The sequence below is a fragment of the Sarcophilus harrisii genome, chromosome 3, assembly GCF_902635505.1.
Source record: "Sarcophilus harrisii chromosome 3, mSarHar1.11, whole genome shotgun sequence".
Taxonomy (NCBI): domain Eukaryota; kingdom Metazoa; phylum Chordata; class Mammalia; order Dasyuromorphia; family Dasyuridae; genus Sarcophilus; species Sarcophilus harrisii.
The window spans coordinates 487,699,861-487,718,669 of record NC_045428.1 but is presented as its reverse complement, the minus strand read 5'-3'; the positions used below and the strand labels follow the sequence as shown (position 1 = coordinate 487,718,669).

Genomic DNA, 18,809 nt, shown 5'->3' with positions numbered 1-18,809 from the left:
GAATGCAGTCTCTCTAGTATGTTTTAGACAGCTGTAAATAATCAAGAGGTTGGATGAGAAGGGATCATGGGATTTGGAGCACAGAGACATCTAGTCTAACCCTATTTATTTCACAAATAATAAAACTGAGGCTTGCAGAGGTGAAGTAACTCCTCTAAAGACATACATGTAAAACTGGACCACTATTTACCTCACGTCCTCAAATTCCAAGTTAAGAGTGCTCTGTCACAGAGCCTCCTTAAAGTCTATCTTGATTGGAACCTGGGATTGGAACCTGAGAGTTCTCATACCTTTGAAGATCACAGGTCTCATATAACAATCATAGGGAGATATAGTCCCGTTGCAATGTAGTATAATGTCAGTTACTTAGGACAGAAATGAAATTTCTGAATATACAGGGTTACAAAATGCTTCCTAAAAAATATCATAGGTGGAACCTGCTATAATCAAATGCACACCAAACAAAATGAACAGAAAGATAAGTTGTAGTCATATTAGACAATATCCCAGAGCCATAGAGTTGAAGGAATAGAAGAGATCTCAGAAATTATCTATTTCAACTTCTATTCAAGTCCCCTTTCTACCATCTCCAACAAGTGGTTATCCAACTTCTTCTTAAATACTGAGAGAAGCAAAGAGTGTGCATTGGCTGAGTCAGTTTACTCCAGTTTTCTAAGACTCTAAAAGTTTCTATGTGTAGTGATTTATAGATCCCAAAGGAGGCAGTAGTAGGGAGGAGAACAAGCTAACAGAAATATAACAGGCAAAAAATGAGCCTAGCTAGTTTGCATGGCAGAGTTATACCAAGATTCTAGAATTGTTCCCTTCATACAAAAGCATTAAATAGCATTCTAAATCTTCCCCCTAATCATTTTCAATTTGTTCCCTAGTTACAATAAAACACACGTGCTTTAAAATAGCTCACTCTAATGCAGACAGTATCCTATTTGTATGTTTGGGGCCTAGTGCCTTCATAGATGAAACTTTAATACTCTATGCTTGTCTTTTCTCAGGATTTCAAAAGAGGCGAGTTGCTGGGTATTTTGGGGAGGGGAGGGAGTCCCTTCTTTTCTTTTCCCTCCTAATTTATATCCAGATTTTGAGCATGCAAAGAAATAGAATAAGATGGCTTCCCAACCAAGTGGGAAGGGAGGTAGCTCATAGGGTGTAATGGACAGCATTCTAAGCAGACATACAAACCTTCCAGGTATGAAATACTAGGGAAAGAAAAGTCTTATCACCCAAATGGCAATCATTTCTACCTCTAATAGGGGGCAGCAGCTCAGTTTCACATCTTATCCAAAGAACTGTATTCCTGGTTTACATCCTACCACCAAATATGTATGCCTGCTCTCCATCTGAAATGTGATGTCATCTGTACATGTGCAAAAACTCATCTCATTCAAGCATGATCCAAACTCCAGTTACTTGAGTAGCAAGAAGACAGTTTCATGGATAGGATGATAGGGAATAGCCATAGGATGATCAGGGAATAGTGGGAACAACGAAGAAGGTCAAACTTTGTCCTTTGAAACAATTATTTCACAAGTTTTCAGAAGTATCTTTTGCTTCTTGCTTCCCTCAAAAAATTCCCCCAAATATAAGAACCCCCCAACCCACTAAGAGGAAAATGAGAAGAGACCTGGATCCTTGAGGAACAGCTTTTCAAAGACAATATGCTCCGGTGGCCAGCTTCTTAAACTGTGATTCATATGGGGTCTCATAACTGAATGTGGGGACCACAAAACTATGATTTATCTTCAGTAAATGTTTGATTTGTATACCTATTTTATAATCTATCTATCTGGGGTAATGGAAAAAATTTCTTGCGTTAAAAGGGAGTAGAAAAAGTTGAAGAAGACCTGCTTAGTGGATAGAATGTTGAATATAAAGTCAGGAAACCCCGAGTCTGAATCCTGCCTCCAATAATGACTGACAATAGGACCAAGGGCAAATAGTCTCAGTATTCTTATCTGTAACATTGAGTACCTTACTCAGTTTTGGGGCACAAAAGAAAGTTCCAAACTAGGAAAATATGTCATTGATTAGTGCAGAAGTCTACCACTGGTATTTTCTGATGACTCTTTTTGTAGTGCCCCCCAGTCTGTATCAGTGAAAAACTGCCACTGCTGAATGCTCTGAACTACATAGGAGTACACTGTACCTTTGGTGTATCAACTCGTTCTTCCTCCATAAATGCTGCCTCGGCCTGGCATCCAGAATTTGGAAATGAAAAGGCGTCCACGTTTGATGTTTGAGGAAGGATGGGGGACCTCAACAGTCTCATGTTCTGTGAACGTATGGTCATTGGGGGACCAACAGTTTGTGCCTAAAGAGCAAGAAAGATATATTTTGGTAAAATAAACACAATTTATCACCAAAAAAAAAAATTAATAAAATAATATTCTATGGGTGCAAATAATAATCAAATATTGGTAAGTGTTGGAATTGTAGGTTTTCCCTCATATATAATATGAAGAGTCTGATATGCTTAGCATTAATAAGGTACATATGAGTTCTGAAATTATCTGACACATTAGGTTGTCCTAATGCTGTATGTTGGTCTCTGATTTTTGCTACAATTCCAAGTTGTGGAGCATAATTTTGTCAGGGGGCAAAAGACATTTTAAACAGACCTATAAACATGTATCCCATGTTGTTTTTTATATTTGTATTTTTGTGTGGTAGGAGATATTGCTATGGCCATGGATGGAGTCAGCAAGACAAAAAAAAAAAAAAAAAAAAAAAAAGACAGTGGAAAATAGGGGTAGGAAAAAAAAATCATTCACAGACTATTTAATCACCCATGAGAAAATGAGATTTATCTCCTCTATGTTCATTACACCCAAGTAATAGTATATGGTATTGAGTTTATACTTGGGAAAAATGAATCTGCTTTAGAATGCTTCCTGTGACTCTGCCTCTTTCTGCTAGCCATTCTAGGCTGACTGGCATGAGAAATAATAACAGGAGGAGGAATTGAAAGGGAGGGGAAGAGGGAAAAGAAAATAAAAGAATGAAAGAGGAGAAGGTATGAAAAAGAGTGTTTATTCTTTATGATATGACTAGAGATCCCATAATGCTATTATGGAACCTGAAAAAGGTATTTTAAAGAATGAACAGTAGAGGGCCAGCCCTGAAGTCAGGAGGACCTGAGTTCAAATTTGGCCTCAGACACTCACTACTTCCTAGCTGTGTGACCTTGGCCAAGTCACTTAACCCCAATTGCCTCAGCCAAAAAGAATGAACAGGTTTCTAGGTCTCCTATTATTTGTCTACTGTATGGACAATATAGCAGTGCCATGCCAGGAAATTTAGTCACTTCTATTTGAATTGTTTTAGGAAAAATCTCAACTATCAACTGGCAAGATAACAGACACTTTAGTCCATTCTTGAACTAAACTGCCAAGTATTCAAACTCTGCTGCAAAGAGCACAACTCTGTTGGCATGGCCACATGATTTGAATGCCAAATGTATGCTTGCCAAAAAGACTATTTTATGGAGAGCTCACACAGAGCAAGTATGCACAAGGTGGTCAGAAAAAGCAATACGAGGACACTCTCAAGGACTTTAGAATTGATCATATGACATGAAAGACACCAGCATAGGACTGCCCAACATGGTGTGCCCTCACCAGAGAAAGTGCTGTGCTCCATGAGCACAGCAGAAGTGAATTAGTTCAGAAGAAACATGAAGTTAGAGAAACCCCCTTCAATGTTCATAGGGGTCCAACTGGTGACAGAGTGTTCTGAGCTTGGATTGGTCTAATCAGCCATAGTCAGACATACTTAACTTGACTCTAACATAGTGATGTCTTTTGAACCTCTTTGATGACAAAGGACAACAACCAACTGATTTAAACTTTATCATCATATGGATACATAAAACCACCTGGAGGAATATTCACTGGTACTGGACACTTTGGAATAGTAGGGAAGGATTGCCAGGACAGCAAGTACTTAAGGAAGTATGACCAGTACATTTTATATTAAGGGAATGAAAGGGAACAATGATCAGTCTCTAGAAGGATTTATCTCTCTTTGAAACACAAGTTCCTTTTCAGGCAATATGGTCACATCTCATTAGTAAGATGAAGGAAAAATTTTAGATGAATCCAAACCTACTGAATTTCTATGAAGTTCTGGCCAAAACAGAAACTTCTCCCTAAATTTTATTGGATTTCTTTAATGTAGTCCTTTTATAAAGCAGTAAAAACATCTTTTAAATGGTTTTTCCTTCTGCCTGATGTGAGGAACAACCAAAGAACTACTTTGTGTTCAAAAGCCACCACAAGGATGCAAAAGCGTCTACCTTCTTGGCAAAGTCATATTTCTTTTATTTTAAAATAGTATTTTATTCCCCACCCCCCAAAATTATATATCAAGACAAAGATTTTCAGTTCCAAATTTTTTCCCTCCCTCCCCTTCCCTCTTCCTAAAATGTTAAGCAAGTTGATATTATACATATGCTACTATGTATCAGTGACTGATATCAGTCACCTGTCAGGCGATCTTCAGAATTTTCCTAAGCTGATTCAAATATTTTGGGGTCCTTAACTTTAAATTTCAAATGGATGTATTTTAATTATTTAAATTTCAATGAATTCCTTATAAGTCTTATGACATTCTAAAGTAATATTCTTCAAGGATCAGGAATAATGAAATTAGGAAAAAAATAACAAAATTATATTTGGTTCTTTGAAATAGTTATCAAAAAAGTATCATGACATCCTGATCACAGATGCAAAAGGGTAAGAATACACTAGTATTCTTACCCTTTTGCACATGATATTATAGAATATAGAAGTGAAACATAAAATCTGTAAAAACCTCTCTTTAAAGAAAAGATGGTTCTCATTCTCTAATTGATTAATGGTTTTAGGACATGAACAATCATTTGTCAATGGAAGAAATTCAAGTGATCAACAGCTATATAAAAAAAATGCTCTACATATTGCCAATCAAAACAAATGAGGTTCCACATCAGACAAATGTTGGAGGGGGTATGGGAAAACAGGCACTTTAACATACTGTTGGTGAAACTATAAATTGGCTTATCTGTTATGGAAAACAATCTGGAACTATGCCAAAAAAATGATATCACCATTAAGCATATGTCCAAAGAGAGAGAAAAGGAACATACATGGACACAAATATTTTATAATAGCTCTTTCTGTTGCAGTGAAAAACTGGAACTAAAACAGGGAGTCCATCAATTGGGAAATGATTGAACAAACTGCTGTATACGGATGAACTGAAATATTATTACATTATAAGAAATGACAAAATGAATGGTATCAGAGAAACTTGGAAAGATTTGTATAAACTGATGCAGAACATTAGCACAGCCAGAAGAAAACTTATGCAACAAAAAAAGAATATTTAACAACCATAAGAATTCTGATCAATGCAATGATTAAGTATGATTTCAGAAGAGAGATGATGAAAAAGTTTACCTACTTCTTGACAGAGAAGAGAGGGACTCAAGATGCAGAATGAGACATGGTCAAAGTGGGAATTTATTTTGTTTGACTATGTATATGTGACAAAAGTTTTGATCTTCATCCTCTCCCATTCTCATGGACAGAGGGGTACAGAGAAGACGATAGAGAAAGAAAACAAATGCTTATTAATTGAAAATGTATATGTAGAAATTTGGCTTTTCATAGCTCATTACTCCCTAAACAGATTCTTCTAAAGTTATATATCATGACCCTTTTAAAAACTTTAACATTAGCTTTCAAACATTTTATGTATTACCAGCTACTAGAGAAAGAAAGCAAGTAAGCTAAGATTCAGAGAGGTTCAGAGACAGTGACTTGCTCAAGATACTACTATTATATTAGGAGTCTTGATTCTTAAGACCCTTCTCTCTGCCCCCCTATCATACTTTTCCAAGTAGAGTTATTCTCCTTGTGGCAAACTTATGGAAGGATAAGATAACAGTTTCTCATAAGAGTAGGCATGATAAGCCATGCTTACCATCCCTGGAAATAAGATCTATGTTGATGAGATCATGGATCTGAATATTTCAGTATTAATTTCTTTTTATATATTGTGAAAGGACCAATACCAGCTGGAACGTTATGAAAAATAAGCACATGAGACATATACAAACCTACAACCACGGGGCTTAGAGAGACAGCACAGTAAGGGCAAGTCACTTTGAACCTTAGCATTCCTTTTCCCTTTAATGGAAATACATGCTTCCTCTGACTCATGAGAACCAAAAGAGATAAGAAATGGAAAGAGTACTAGATAAGGAAATCAGAAGGTATGTGTGCTAGTCTCAGCTCTGCTACTGTTTGTTTGTAGGACCTTGACAAGGTGTCATTTAATACTGAGTCTTAGTTACCACATCTAATTCTAGTACTATTGACCTCACAGGATTGTTGTGAGGATCAAAGGAGACAGTATAGTGGAAATGGTTTATTTAAAAAAAAAAAAAAAAAAAAAGAGCTCTACATATGTATTATTATGAGCAGGAGGAAGGGAAATGAAGAGCCAAATATCAAATGTAAAAAGAGTTCAAATTTACTTGTGCTTCACAGTGACCAACAGCCTTTCCTCACTGTAAATGCAGGGATGTTGGCTAGTGACGTGGCTAATAAGTGACAAATTTGGGAAAAAAGTGCAGATTTCACTCCAAATCAGTGCTCTACAACTAGATCATGCTCTTAAGTCAATCAATTTTAAACAAACCAAAAAAGCCAAAAGATTAGCCTGAAAGGGGAAAAAAAACTTTTGGATTTATGAAATCAATTAATCTTTCCACAAAAAGGTAAGAAAAAGAAACTTCTAAAATACCAATCAAAAAATTATATAAAGGTATTATAGTCAATGATATAAATGTAAAAGTAAATAATATAAAAGTATTACAGTAAATAAAATAAATGTAAATAGTCAAATCTAAACTTTTTCCTAATCAATGAAAAATGTGTCTAAAATAATTGCATGTGTACCAGACAAGACCACCCACTTGATGAATTACCTTGGCAACTGTTTGTTCAGCGACAGTGCTGGGCCGACGCTGGCGGGCATCAACTCTCTGCTCCACGGGGAAGCTGCTGCGGTGAGATTTCAGCCTTTCCACCAATAAGTAATAGATAGCAGCAAAGTGGTTATAACTCTTGTTCTGCAAAGACTGAAAAGGAAAAGCCAAATATGAAAGGCCAAATGTCATAATTAATCAAGTTCATGCTTCTACATTTTCCTCAAAAATCAGGGGAAATCATATACTTTTGGAAATGGGGACATAGTGAGTTATGCCTTAAAATGAAGTCCAAGCATCTAGGGTACAAAAATAAAAAAAATAGCAGTTCTCTAGATTTGACTAGCTTCTTTAAATGAAAAGTAATCAATGATAACCTGCTATTCTTCATACAAAAGGTTCCCAGCCTCATGAAGGAACCTCGACCCAATCATTCTATAGTTGCAACCTTGATGCCTATCAGGCTAGTTAGCAATCTGAGCTGGGCAGTACTAGTTTTGTTGCTTTAACATACGACCAACCACTCATAATTCTAGATCAAGAATAATGAAATTTTGGGGAAACCTAATGGAATTTATTTGATTTAACGACAAGATCTAAAGAGATACTCTTACTGTTCATAGGTAATTTTTTCCTCTTGTTCTATCTTTTTGATACTTTGAGAATGGAGCTCCTTCACAATTTTTTATTTCCTGGCCTGCCCATTTTCCCAATCCTAACAGAGCAGAGAGAGTGACTATTCCTTTGGCTCATGGCTCCATCAGACAGGGAAGCAGGACTGCTAGACTCAATTTTTAGCAGAGACAGAGTAACCCTGTAGGACCCTCTTGCCTTCCAAGCCACCATTCTCGATGTCTTATAAGAATAAGCAAAGAAAAATATCTAGGCAAGTGTATTTTTCCCCTGAAGTTCCAGTGGAGAAAGAAAGGCTGGGAGACCTCCATCTCCAAAATAACCACATAATACTTTTCAGTTCCTTCTTGTTCTCATCTTCCAAAAAACAACTTAAGCCTGGTTCACTAATTTGTTGTCAAAAGCCTTCTCAATGTATGTAGCATTATATATGATATATATATATATATATAATGTATGTACCAAAATAGCATCTTTTCTGGAAGGAACAAAACAACTTGTAAACATTTTATGAATTCTCAGTTCTACGATTTCTAAAACTTCCAAATCAAACTAATATCTTCCATTTCATATGCTCACTTGTTTACTCTATTTTCCCTCTCATTTCTCTCTCTCTCTCTCTTTTTTTTTTTTTTGGCTTTCTTTGTCCTTTTTTTCCTTTTCTTGCCTAAAGCCCTCCCATCCCATTTCTCACTCATTTTCAACCATTTCGATATACAGACATATAACTTCATCCAACTTCTAGGAATTATCTTTCCATGACTCACTTGCTATTTTTCACCCTTTTCTTTTCTGAATGGTAAAGTATAGGTCCTTATCTCTAACACTTCTCACTTTTTGGTAGAAAGTATAAAGGAAAGAGACTGATACAATGAACGTAATATAATTAAACAGACAGTAGGAGACTGATGTAAACTGAAAGGAACACTAAGTAATACTTATTCTGGTTACAATCCTGATGGGGTGGGGAGAAAGAAAGGAGAATAAGCATTCATTGAGCACCTACATGCCAGGCACTGTGCAAAGGCATAACCATTTTACTAGTTCATGATGTTAGTTCTGAACAAAGATCCTCTGCTGGTTCCTCACCAGCTTCACCCAAGCCTTCCATAGATAATGTGCCCAACAATCTGGAGGTGATCCTCTGGATCTTATTCTGGCTTGTTTTCTCAGATATTATCTGTTGCTCTTTTAAGATGGCTGACTTGCCTTTTCTTCCAAGCTACTTACTTGACGATGATGCCTTTTTCTGCTACCATACTTATACTCACCAGTATCGATCACATTATGTTAAGGGATGCCAAGTATAATCAAATCAGGAAATAGCTTCAGATTCTTTACCTCCATGGTTTTCTGTTGATCTATTCCAAGACTATGCATTAGCCGCAGGACCTGCTCATTATACTCCCCAAGAGATGGCTCATTTTCCTGCTCTTGTGGATAAAGAACAGGTCTCTGTACAGGAACTTCCACCAGCATCCACTTGTGTTCTTTTATTTGGGCTATTGTCAGTCTCTTAGATGGATCTAAGACCAACATCCTTCGGATGAGATGCTCACACTCTAGGGGAAATAAAAAATTAAAAAGAAATAGTCAAATAAAGAACTTAGCAAATATAACTCTGTCTCATTTGTCATATAGGTCCATGTACTGGTAAATGTTGTTGAAATGTATTCTGGCAACACATATAAGTTAAAAACAGTGGTCACGGCTGGATCTGTCCAAGTTTTACATTAAATAAACGTCCTCACCAACAGAAAACAAACCTCTAGTCATGAACTTAAGTTTTCTCCTAAAAACAAAACCAAATTTGAAGTAAAGAATTAACAACTTGTTTCTAAGTAGCTTCCATGGATAATTGATGTCTCTTAAAACAATTTAAGTCAGAAAGTAACAACTTATAAATTGAAAAAACTTCTATTCAGCTTTTTCAGTAAGTAAATGTACAGTTTTTCAATGGATTCCACAGTATCTCTCTTAAGAGACCGGGCTTCTTTGATAATGTTCAATATAGTTAAGAAATCAGACAAGTTATTTTTAAGTAAGAAAGTTGAAGAAAGATTAGGATATCTATCATGCATATGTCATTTAGCAGTTACATAGGCTTTATGATGAATTTTACAGTAACTTACACAGATATCCCTAAATAATTTCTTCACTGAAAGTTGTGTAATCAATACTAAATTTGGGAAAAATAGTCAGTTGACCTTAGTTATTAACAGAATTAAAATTAGTAATCCTCTAAGGTGTTTGAGATACAACAGCAAGGGTGACAATATAAAATTTAGCCAGTTAAAAGATATAAATAACTTCCTCATATATAACAATCCAAAAGAAACTGGAAGGGGCTAGGAAGTCATCAATTCAATTAATAACTGCCAATTAGTTGTTATTAGTTTGTGACTTCCTGTCAAAGGAAATCGGGAAATCCATTTTCTTTTCAGAAAAAAAAAAAAGATTGTGAATCTGTATCTTCAATGTGTTTCTTTGTTTAAATAAACCTGAGACATTTATAGACTCAAGGTGAATGGGACTGAAAAGACTCGCTGATTTTTATCTATTAAACTGTTTCTGTTTTCAGTCACAAGTAAGGCTGGAACTCTTTGTCTCAACTACACAGGGATTTTTTTTTTCATTTCCATAGCTTCTGAAATGACTCAGTACCATCCCCCCCTTTTTTCCCCCTACGTACAATTTTTGGAAAACATGGAGACTTTTAGGAAGGCATTTTATTCAGAGCTAAAATCTGTAAGGCACTATCAGCAAGACAAATAGCCAACCTTCTGACATGAAATATGGAATCCGGAATCTTCCTTCCAGAACTCTTTGCCTCAGGATAGGGAGAGTTGGTCCATCAAAAGGCAGAGCTCCACAGACAAGAACATAAAGAACTACTCCCATACTCTGAAACAGAACATAATAAGGCATCCATTGTACTACCTAATATTTCGAATGCATTTTATTTTGTTAAGTATCTTCAGTTACTATTTAAGTCTCATTGACTGAAGGAAGCAAAATTCTGGCTTGAATTTTTCAGAAACAGAATCTCAGGACTGAAAAATATCTGAAACCCTGAGATGTCTCTCCCCACTCCCACCCCCCTTACAATAACAAAAGGTTGTTCACATCAATAAATACTGAATTTTAATTACTGCAGATCTAGGGAAGGTTCACACATTTGATACCAGAATCCCTTTCCTAAGCTCTTATCACACAGAGTCCAATGAAAAAAAAATCTACAGGCCAAGTGAAGGGAACCTTGGGAATAGGCCAAAGGATTGACTATTATTAATCCATCAATCAATATTTAATAGACACTAGACTAGGTATTAGGGATATGAATACAATAAATGAAAAAACCTATTTGCAATGCATATAGATTCTAGGAAGACAAATCTATATAACAATCATATACAGAATAAATAAAAATCAATACAAAATGGCAAAATATAAAAGGGAGGTCCAGAAAACTTCAGCAAATGGAAGAAATAAGGCCTGACTTTGAAAATGTGATGCTGGAGTTTCAGGTTGAAGGAAGAACAGAATTTTATAAGGTACAGATTAGGAGAGAATATGTTCTAAGTAGTTAGTCAATAAAGAGAAATTAAGTGACTACTTGTGGATTAGACACTATGGACAATCCCTGCCCTTAAACAGTTTACAAGCTAATAGAGGATGATACAATATGCAAACAAATGTAGAAAAAGTAAGTTTTATTCAGGTTAAATCAGAAATAATTAAGAGAGAGAAAGCACTGGAATTAAGAAGGGTTAAGGCCAGCTTCCTATAAGAGGGAGAAGTTTAGTTGCGACTTAAAGGAAGACAGGGGGTCAATAATCAAAGTTAAGAAAGGAGAACATTTCCAGCCATGGGGGACTGACAGAGAAAATGTTCAAAGCTGAGTTAGAGTATCTTGTTTATGGAACAGCCAGGAAGTCAGTGTCCCTGGATCAAAGATGATAGAAATAAAGTATAAAAAGACTGAAAAGGTAGGAAAGGGTTGTATTATAAGGGGCTTTGAAGGTCAAACAGAACATTGTGTTTTTTGATAATAGAGGAAATAGGGCATCAAAAGAGTTTATAGAGTGTGTTTCTGGGTGTGTTGGAGGGGGAAATAACACATATAGTCAAACCTGTGCTTTAGAAAAATCACTTTAGTATCTGAGTGGAGGACAGATTGGAGAGAAGACTTGAGGTAGCTATATACTATCGAGCACTGTACTAGAGTTGTTGACAGTATAAGAAAAAACAAGGGGGAGTATATGAGAGATACTGTAAAGGTGAAATCAAAAGCCTGGGCATTAGATTAGACAGAGGAGGAGTGAGGAATAGCAGGATGACTTCTAGGCTGTGACCCTGAAAGTCTGCGAGAATGCTACTGCCTGCTATAGTAAGAGAGAAGAGGAAGGGGGACAAGGATTTTTGGGGAAAGGTAATGAGTTCTATTTTGGACCTAGTGAATTTAAGATGGCTATTGGATATCCAATTCACGATTTGAGATCAGAAGTCAGCAGAGAACTGAGGATGGATGAGTAGATTTGAGAATCATCAGCAGAGATGAAAACAAAATGCATAGGAACTGATGAGATCTCTAAGTGAAATAGTAAAGAGGGAGAAGGGAAAAGGACATAGGACAGAACCCTGAGAGACACCTATAATTAGAGGGTATAATCTGGAGGAGGATCCAAGGAAAGAAATAGAAGAATGGTCAAATAGGGAGCAGGAGACCAAGGAAAGAATGGTGTCCTAAAGTCCTAAAGGGGATAGAATATCAAGGATCAGAGAGTGATCCACATGGTCAAAGGCTGCTGAGAGGTCAGGGAAAATAAGAGAAAAAGTCACTGAATTTGGCAACTAAAAGATCATTACTAACTTGGAGAGAGCAGTTTCAGTGGAATGATAAGATCAAAAGCTGGATTAGATACAGGGTTGAGAAGAGGGTGAGAGAAGTGGAGGCACCTATTATTGTAGATAGCCTTTTTGAGGAGTTTAGCTACAAAGGACAGATGAGAAATGGTATGATAGTAAGGGGAATGGAAGAATAAAGATTTTTTTTCAGAATGGGGGAGAGAAAGGCATGTTTGTAGACAATAGGAAATGATTCAGAGAGAATGAAAATAAGTGATAGGCAGGGGATGAGAGAGAGAGCAATCTATTGGAGGAGTCAGGATGGAATTGGATTACTTGAATAAGTAGAAGGTAAGGAGTAAGGCTATATCATTATGCGAGATAGGGGTGGAAGAGAAAGGCAAAAGGCACCTGAATAATTGAGGGGAGAAGAGGGAACTCATGACAAATAGCTTCAATTTTTTCAGGAAACTATGAGGTGAAGACTGCAGCTGGAAGTGGGGAAAAGGAAAACAAAGGTAGGTTTGAGGAAGAATTAAAGAGTCTGGAAGAGCTGCTCAGGAGAGTAGGAGGGGAGTTAATAAGGGAAGTACAATAGGACTGTCTAGCAGTAGTGAGGGCCAAGATGAGGTTGTGTCAACAAAAATTTGTGGCAGATCCAATTGTGTGATTTTCTTCATCTTGATTTTGTAGCATGTATATAGAAATGAAAGTGGCAAATGGTAGGAGGGATCCAAGGCTGAGGCTTAACTGTATGTAATCAGGAATATGATAAGAATATGATAAGGGATTCAAGAAAGGAAAGAGGACAGAATTGAACTGGTTCAAGAAGGTGTTGAGATGGGGATAAGATGAGAGAATGGTTAGTGTGTATTTGGGGAGCTTGAAAGAGAATTGAAAGGTCAAGGGATTGGAGGTCACAGTGGATGAAGAGTAGGGTTTTATAAAGGAAGAAAGGGAGGTACAGAAATGTGAGATGGAGTACTGTTTGTAATAATCAGAGAAAAGGACAGTTTGATAAGGAAGAGGGACTGAATGGTTTAGAAAGAGATTACGATGAGATTATGAAGGTTTAAAAGCTAAATAAATGGAACTATATTTGATCCTAGTGGGAAGAGGGGGCCACTGGACTTAAGAGAGTAACAAGGGTGACATACTCAGATCTTCATTTAAAGAAAAATACTGAAGTCTGATAGATACAATGGAGGGGGGAGACACGTGGGGCAGGGAGACTAATTAGGAGGCTAGGGAAATAATCTTGATTACAGGTGAGTGGCTACTGGGGCAACAGAAAGAAAGAGTCTGATGCAGGAATTGTGAAGGTACAAAGTATATATTTCTCATGTAGCTACTGAATGCTGTGTATCTCCTCAGAATGTAAGCTCCTCAGGGACAGGGATTATTTCTGCTTTATTTTGTATCTCTGGTGTCTGATAGGGTACCTGGCACACCACATGTTTGTGATGAGGATAGTAAGTAATCAAGGATAACACTAAGATCATGAGCCTTGGGAGAGTAGAAGTATATTAGTATCTACAAGAGAATATGAAAGTTTGCAAGACAAATGGATTTATGGAGAAAGCTGAGTTCTTTTTTAGATGTGTACAGGACATCCCTTTTGAAATGTGCAATAGGTAACTGGTATTGGGGAACTCAAGCTTGGGGGAGAAACTGAGATTTGCTATATAAATCTGAGAGTCATCTCCACAGGAATAATAATAAATCCACAAGACAGATAAAGTCATTAGGATACAATAGGGGAAAAGAGGGCACAGGATAGCACACAGGGGTATACCCACAAAATGTATTTAATATAGAAAGAAAGAAAATACCCAAATGTCCAGTTGTGGTCCTTCATACTGTTGTCCTTCAAAGACTTCTGGGGCTGCATAAGGAGGGCTGCCACACCACGTAGCCAGTGGTTCACCACTCTTAAAGAAATTTCCAAAGCCAAAATCTGTTGAGATAGAAATACATGTTACTTTCATCTAAATCTATGGGACTAAGCTGAATTACTGCAAGAAGGTTTATATTAGCCAATATCAAAAAAGGACTTTGTCTAAAGGAAAACCAGAGATGCTGGACCACTTTTCTAATAATTTCCCCCTCCTCGAAGTTAAATATGGCTTATTTTTGATGCTAGTGGGAAGAGGAGCCACTGGACTTAACAGAGTAACAGACATACTCAGGTCTTCACTTAAAGAAAAATACTGAAGTCTGATAGATACAATGGAGTGGGGATTTCTCCATGTGGCTTATTTAAAAAAAATTTTTTTTTAATAATAATTGTAGGCCTCATAAAACACTAACTGGTTGAAACAAGGTTTATCTATTAATTTTATTAGTAGGATCAGTAAGACAAGACACTTAAGAATGAAAAGTAAGTCACACATAGTGGAAAACTGACACTGATACTTTAAAGTTTGCCGAGTGTTTCATCAATCATCCCATGGATCTGTACAACAAGCCTAAGAGGGAGGAATCCCTGGGAGGCAGCTACTTTTTCCATCTATCAGAGAAGCAAACTGAGGCTCAGAGTGAATAAAGTCATTTGTTCACAATCATATAACTAGTGAATATCAGAGGCAGAATTTGAACTTTTGGAGTATGTCTCACTCCAAGTCTAACGTTTTATCCAATATCCCATACTAAAACTTGCCCACTCACATACCATTTTAAGCTCAAGTAATGAATGTTTTCCCTCAGACAGAACAGCAGGTTGTCAAAGTCCAATCTAACTTTTCCTGATAGTTCCTTGACTATTCTTTACTATATAAGAGTATTTCTAGTGCTAGTCTGTAGGTACTTCCTAGGCATATGATCCAGAAACATAATGGACATCCATAGATACACCAGTACTAAGTGTTTAACCATATTTGAAATATAATCATATGGCAAAAGAACAACCTTAAGTCTGAGGTCTATTATACAATTAAATTAAATTGATTAAACTACACTATGAAGCCATGACATAATCCAAAGTGAATTTTAAAAGTGATATAAAAGCAAAAATAATCTGTTCCTACTATGTTATTAAAAACAAAGAAATAAATTATTTTAATTTCTTCTTGAGAGATCTGATATCCTTTCCTTGCTCTCTGTCCTAGATTATCACAACAATGCAGAATGATTAGTCCCTGGTAACATGTAAATTTTTTCTGGTGAAATTTATTTTAATATCTTTCCAAACTATTTTTTGTTATACAAGTTTTATTTTCAATAACAAAAAGTCAAATAATTTAATCTTCTGTATGATGAATCAGTGTACCTAACTATCATTTTTGTCTTTAATAGCATTTACTACATGTCAAGGACCAAGAGCTCAGTGAAGAGTTACTTAAAAGCAAATAACATTACAGACAAGAGGTCAAATTGTTTAGGCTTCCATTGCACCAATAAAAAATTCACTTACTCAAATAGATTCACTTTGACCTGACAGTTCTGTTACATGAAGGTTACCATACAATCATGTTGAGATGCTTTTAATATACAAGAATAGGGAAGGCAACCTTTAAATCTAACTTGTTCCCAGTAATATTGCTTTTATCTTTTTGTTGGTGATCCTGCATCTGACATCAGTGTCCTCATTACAGAACCTCATTATAATTTCAAATGGTTCTTTTTTTTGCAAACTTTCTAAAATTGTTCTCAATAAAGGTTAATCTTGGGTAGAGTATGAGCATTCAATTAGCCTAAGTCATGCCATGGATAAATGGACTATTCAATAGACAAAAAAGCCTTGTTCAGTGAGTCTTATTTTGTAGATTTGAACATGGAAGGCCAACTTCAATCATAGACCTATAGTTTAATTAGAATCCTAAATCTTTTAACAAGGCATATATACAGGGAGGCGAGTTTATTTCTCAATATAATTCCTACAATAATATTGCAAAGGCAATTTCATGAAAATTTTGGGGGCTGAGGGTAGAATGTGTGGTATGAAGAAGACTTCCATAAGGACTAAATAGATGCTATCTATTTAGGTAGTTTAAGACTGCAGTCTCCAGAGTGGGAGCCCTGAGCCTTTCTAAGGTCATAGTCTAACCAGAAGTCTCAAGATTCTGAGGGTACAAAGGTAAAGTATATGATAAGAACTCTTTTTCATGACATTTCCCTTGCTAAAATGATTACCAGTTTCTGATTTTGAATCACCTGCCAGTGCAAAGGACTGTGGAAGCAAGAACTTTCTTTGCTGGGTCTTCAGAAGTTATGGCTATAGCCCCCCCACTCCCCAAAAGAAATGCTAGGTTGCATCCCTGCAAGGGTTTCTTCCTGGGGTGACAGCTGAGTGCACTGGGCTGGAAGCACTACTATTTTCAAGGTTCCTGGGTTCAGGGTGTTGGTGGTGGTCTGACTTGCTTGCTCATGCTACCTCCTGAATTTCTCCAAGTAATTAAAGAGTTTAGAGACCACTGCTTTAGTAGATGCCAGCCTAAGCAGATTCCCCAGTGTCTGATATTTCTGTTATTAGATTTGCTGCCCAAGAGCCTTCCAGAGACTGGCATATCTGCAATGAATTAAAAAAAAAAATTAAGTGTTTAACACTGGTTAGGTTCTCTAATTAATTCATTATCACCTTCTGTTACCCTGACAAGATCAAGCCCCTGATTAAATAGAACACAGGAGAGAAAAAGGAAATGGGAAAGAATGCAGAGAGAATAAAGAGACACACAAAAAAACCACTCATGTCTGGTCCTGGGCAGTCAGATACATTATAGTCACTGAATATACTGGGAAGAGAAAAGGAAGAAAGGGCACCACAATAAAAAAACTAAACAAAACAAAAAAACAGAATTTATTATTATTATTATTATTTAGAAGTTTGGGCAAACTCAACATATATATTTCCAAAGTTATTACAAAAACCTTATTCTATATCACACTTGAAAAACCTGTTCAGATGACTGACTGACTACCTCTTCTAGTCATGGTACAATCCAAGTTACAAAGATTAACAGCTAAATAAAGTCTAAATTATTAGGAACCAACAACAGTATTCAGTTAAGGATCAAGGACAAGATATCCAAAGTAGTTTTAAAGGAACAATGTTTTAATTTTATTCAATGTCAGTATAGCAAAACAAGTAAACTTGGGATATGTGTACTTGTGGCACTGACATAACTAGCATTAAAGTGGCAAATCACTTGAAAGGAAAGTACCGAGAGGAGATAGTGAGTCAGGACCTTCCAAGTTGGCTCTTATTCCACAGTTCAATCACAAGATGAGTCCTTACACACTCATTAAGTTGAGGATCCTGGCCAAACATATTTGAAAGGCTCTTCAAAGGGACTAAACCATTGACTTGAATGCCTGAAAGCCAAGGTTAATCAGTTAAACTTCCTGCATAAGTACATAGCACAATGAAGGTCTTATTTTTAACATTCTCCTCCCCCACCAAAAGGAAAAGAGAGTCTCTCCCTTATAGGCACAGATGGTTCCATTTCTAACAGTTACCTTGTGTTCTATCCTTCTAACAATGGAGAGGTGTTTGCCAGTCTGAGAGACCTACCCTGACTTGAGTGAAAAATGACTTTAAATAAAGATTGTATGGGGAAGGTTCCTCTAGGAATGGAAGATTGATTCTTTCATCTCAGTAGGCTCTTATCAAAATACCTCATGAGTAAAAGAAGTAAGGGAATAGTGAGGTAAGAACTTACAGTGGGAACAGCCTGGTTTTGGTCCAGGCACTTCACAGGAAGGACACAGCTCAAAACTGGCTCCCTTGAGGAGAGCCTTGATACTAGGCTATGGCCCACATCCTGTGTTTCTTTAAGTGAGTGAGGGAAAAATAGGGAGATTCAAGTATATAGAGAAGAACATTTGCTTTACTACATGGAAATTCCCATACTGTTTTTTTGTAGTGGGACTTCTATGTATCAAGCTTGTGCTCTAGCACAGATATGATAGAACATTCCTTATAAGCAGTTTTCCTAAACAATCTCTTAAGATTCAAGATACTTTGATAGATAGAATGGCTAAGGAATCTTTCATTTTCTAATTTAAAACTAGATAATTTGTTTATTTATGATGAATACTTTATTCCTAAAGGTAAATGATAAAGGTAAGTTTAAAAGGAAACAAAGCCTGGTCATGAAATAGCCATGAAGGTTGCTTTAATACCAGTCAGTTACTTATCCCTTCTAAAAAGGTATATACAATATAAATAAGATATTGGACAATTCCTCAATATAGCACTTGGCTATTGAAAAGTAATCAGAGACTTCCATATAATCAAATTCACCCAGTTACTTACCATCTCTATGGTAAGTTGCTAAGTATTACTATTATAAAAAGAGGCAAAGTCCATGCCCACAATAAGTTCACAATCCAATGAGGA

The 18,809-nt window shown here is 36.4% G+C and overlaps 1 protein-coding gene across 2 annotated transcripts in view; it reads right to left on the bottom strand.

The window, feature by feature from the left end:
• Positions 1-18,809, bottom strand: part of SIK2 (salt inducible kinase 2) — a 146,589-nt gene that overhangs the window by 13,580 nt on the left and 114,200 nt on the right. For both annotated transcript variants that reach the window (XM_023499464.2, XM_031961163.1), the window contains 5 exons: positions 14,305-14,429; positions 10,405-10,528; positions 8,966-9,186; positions 6,992-7,144; positions 2,165-2,329 (listed from right to left, as the gene is read on the bottom strand). In XM_023499464.2, the coding sequence (XP_023355232.1) occupies positions 2,165-2,329; positions 6,992-7,144; positions 8,966-9,186; positions 10,405-10,528; positions 14,305-14,429 (788 nt within the window). The remainder of the gene's footprint in view (positions 1-2,164; positions 2,330-6,991; positions 7,145-8,965; positions 9,187-10,404; positions 10,529-14,304; positions 14,430-18,809) is intronic.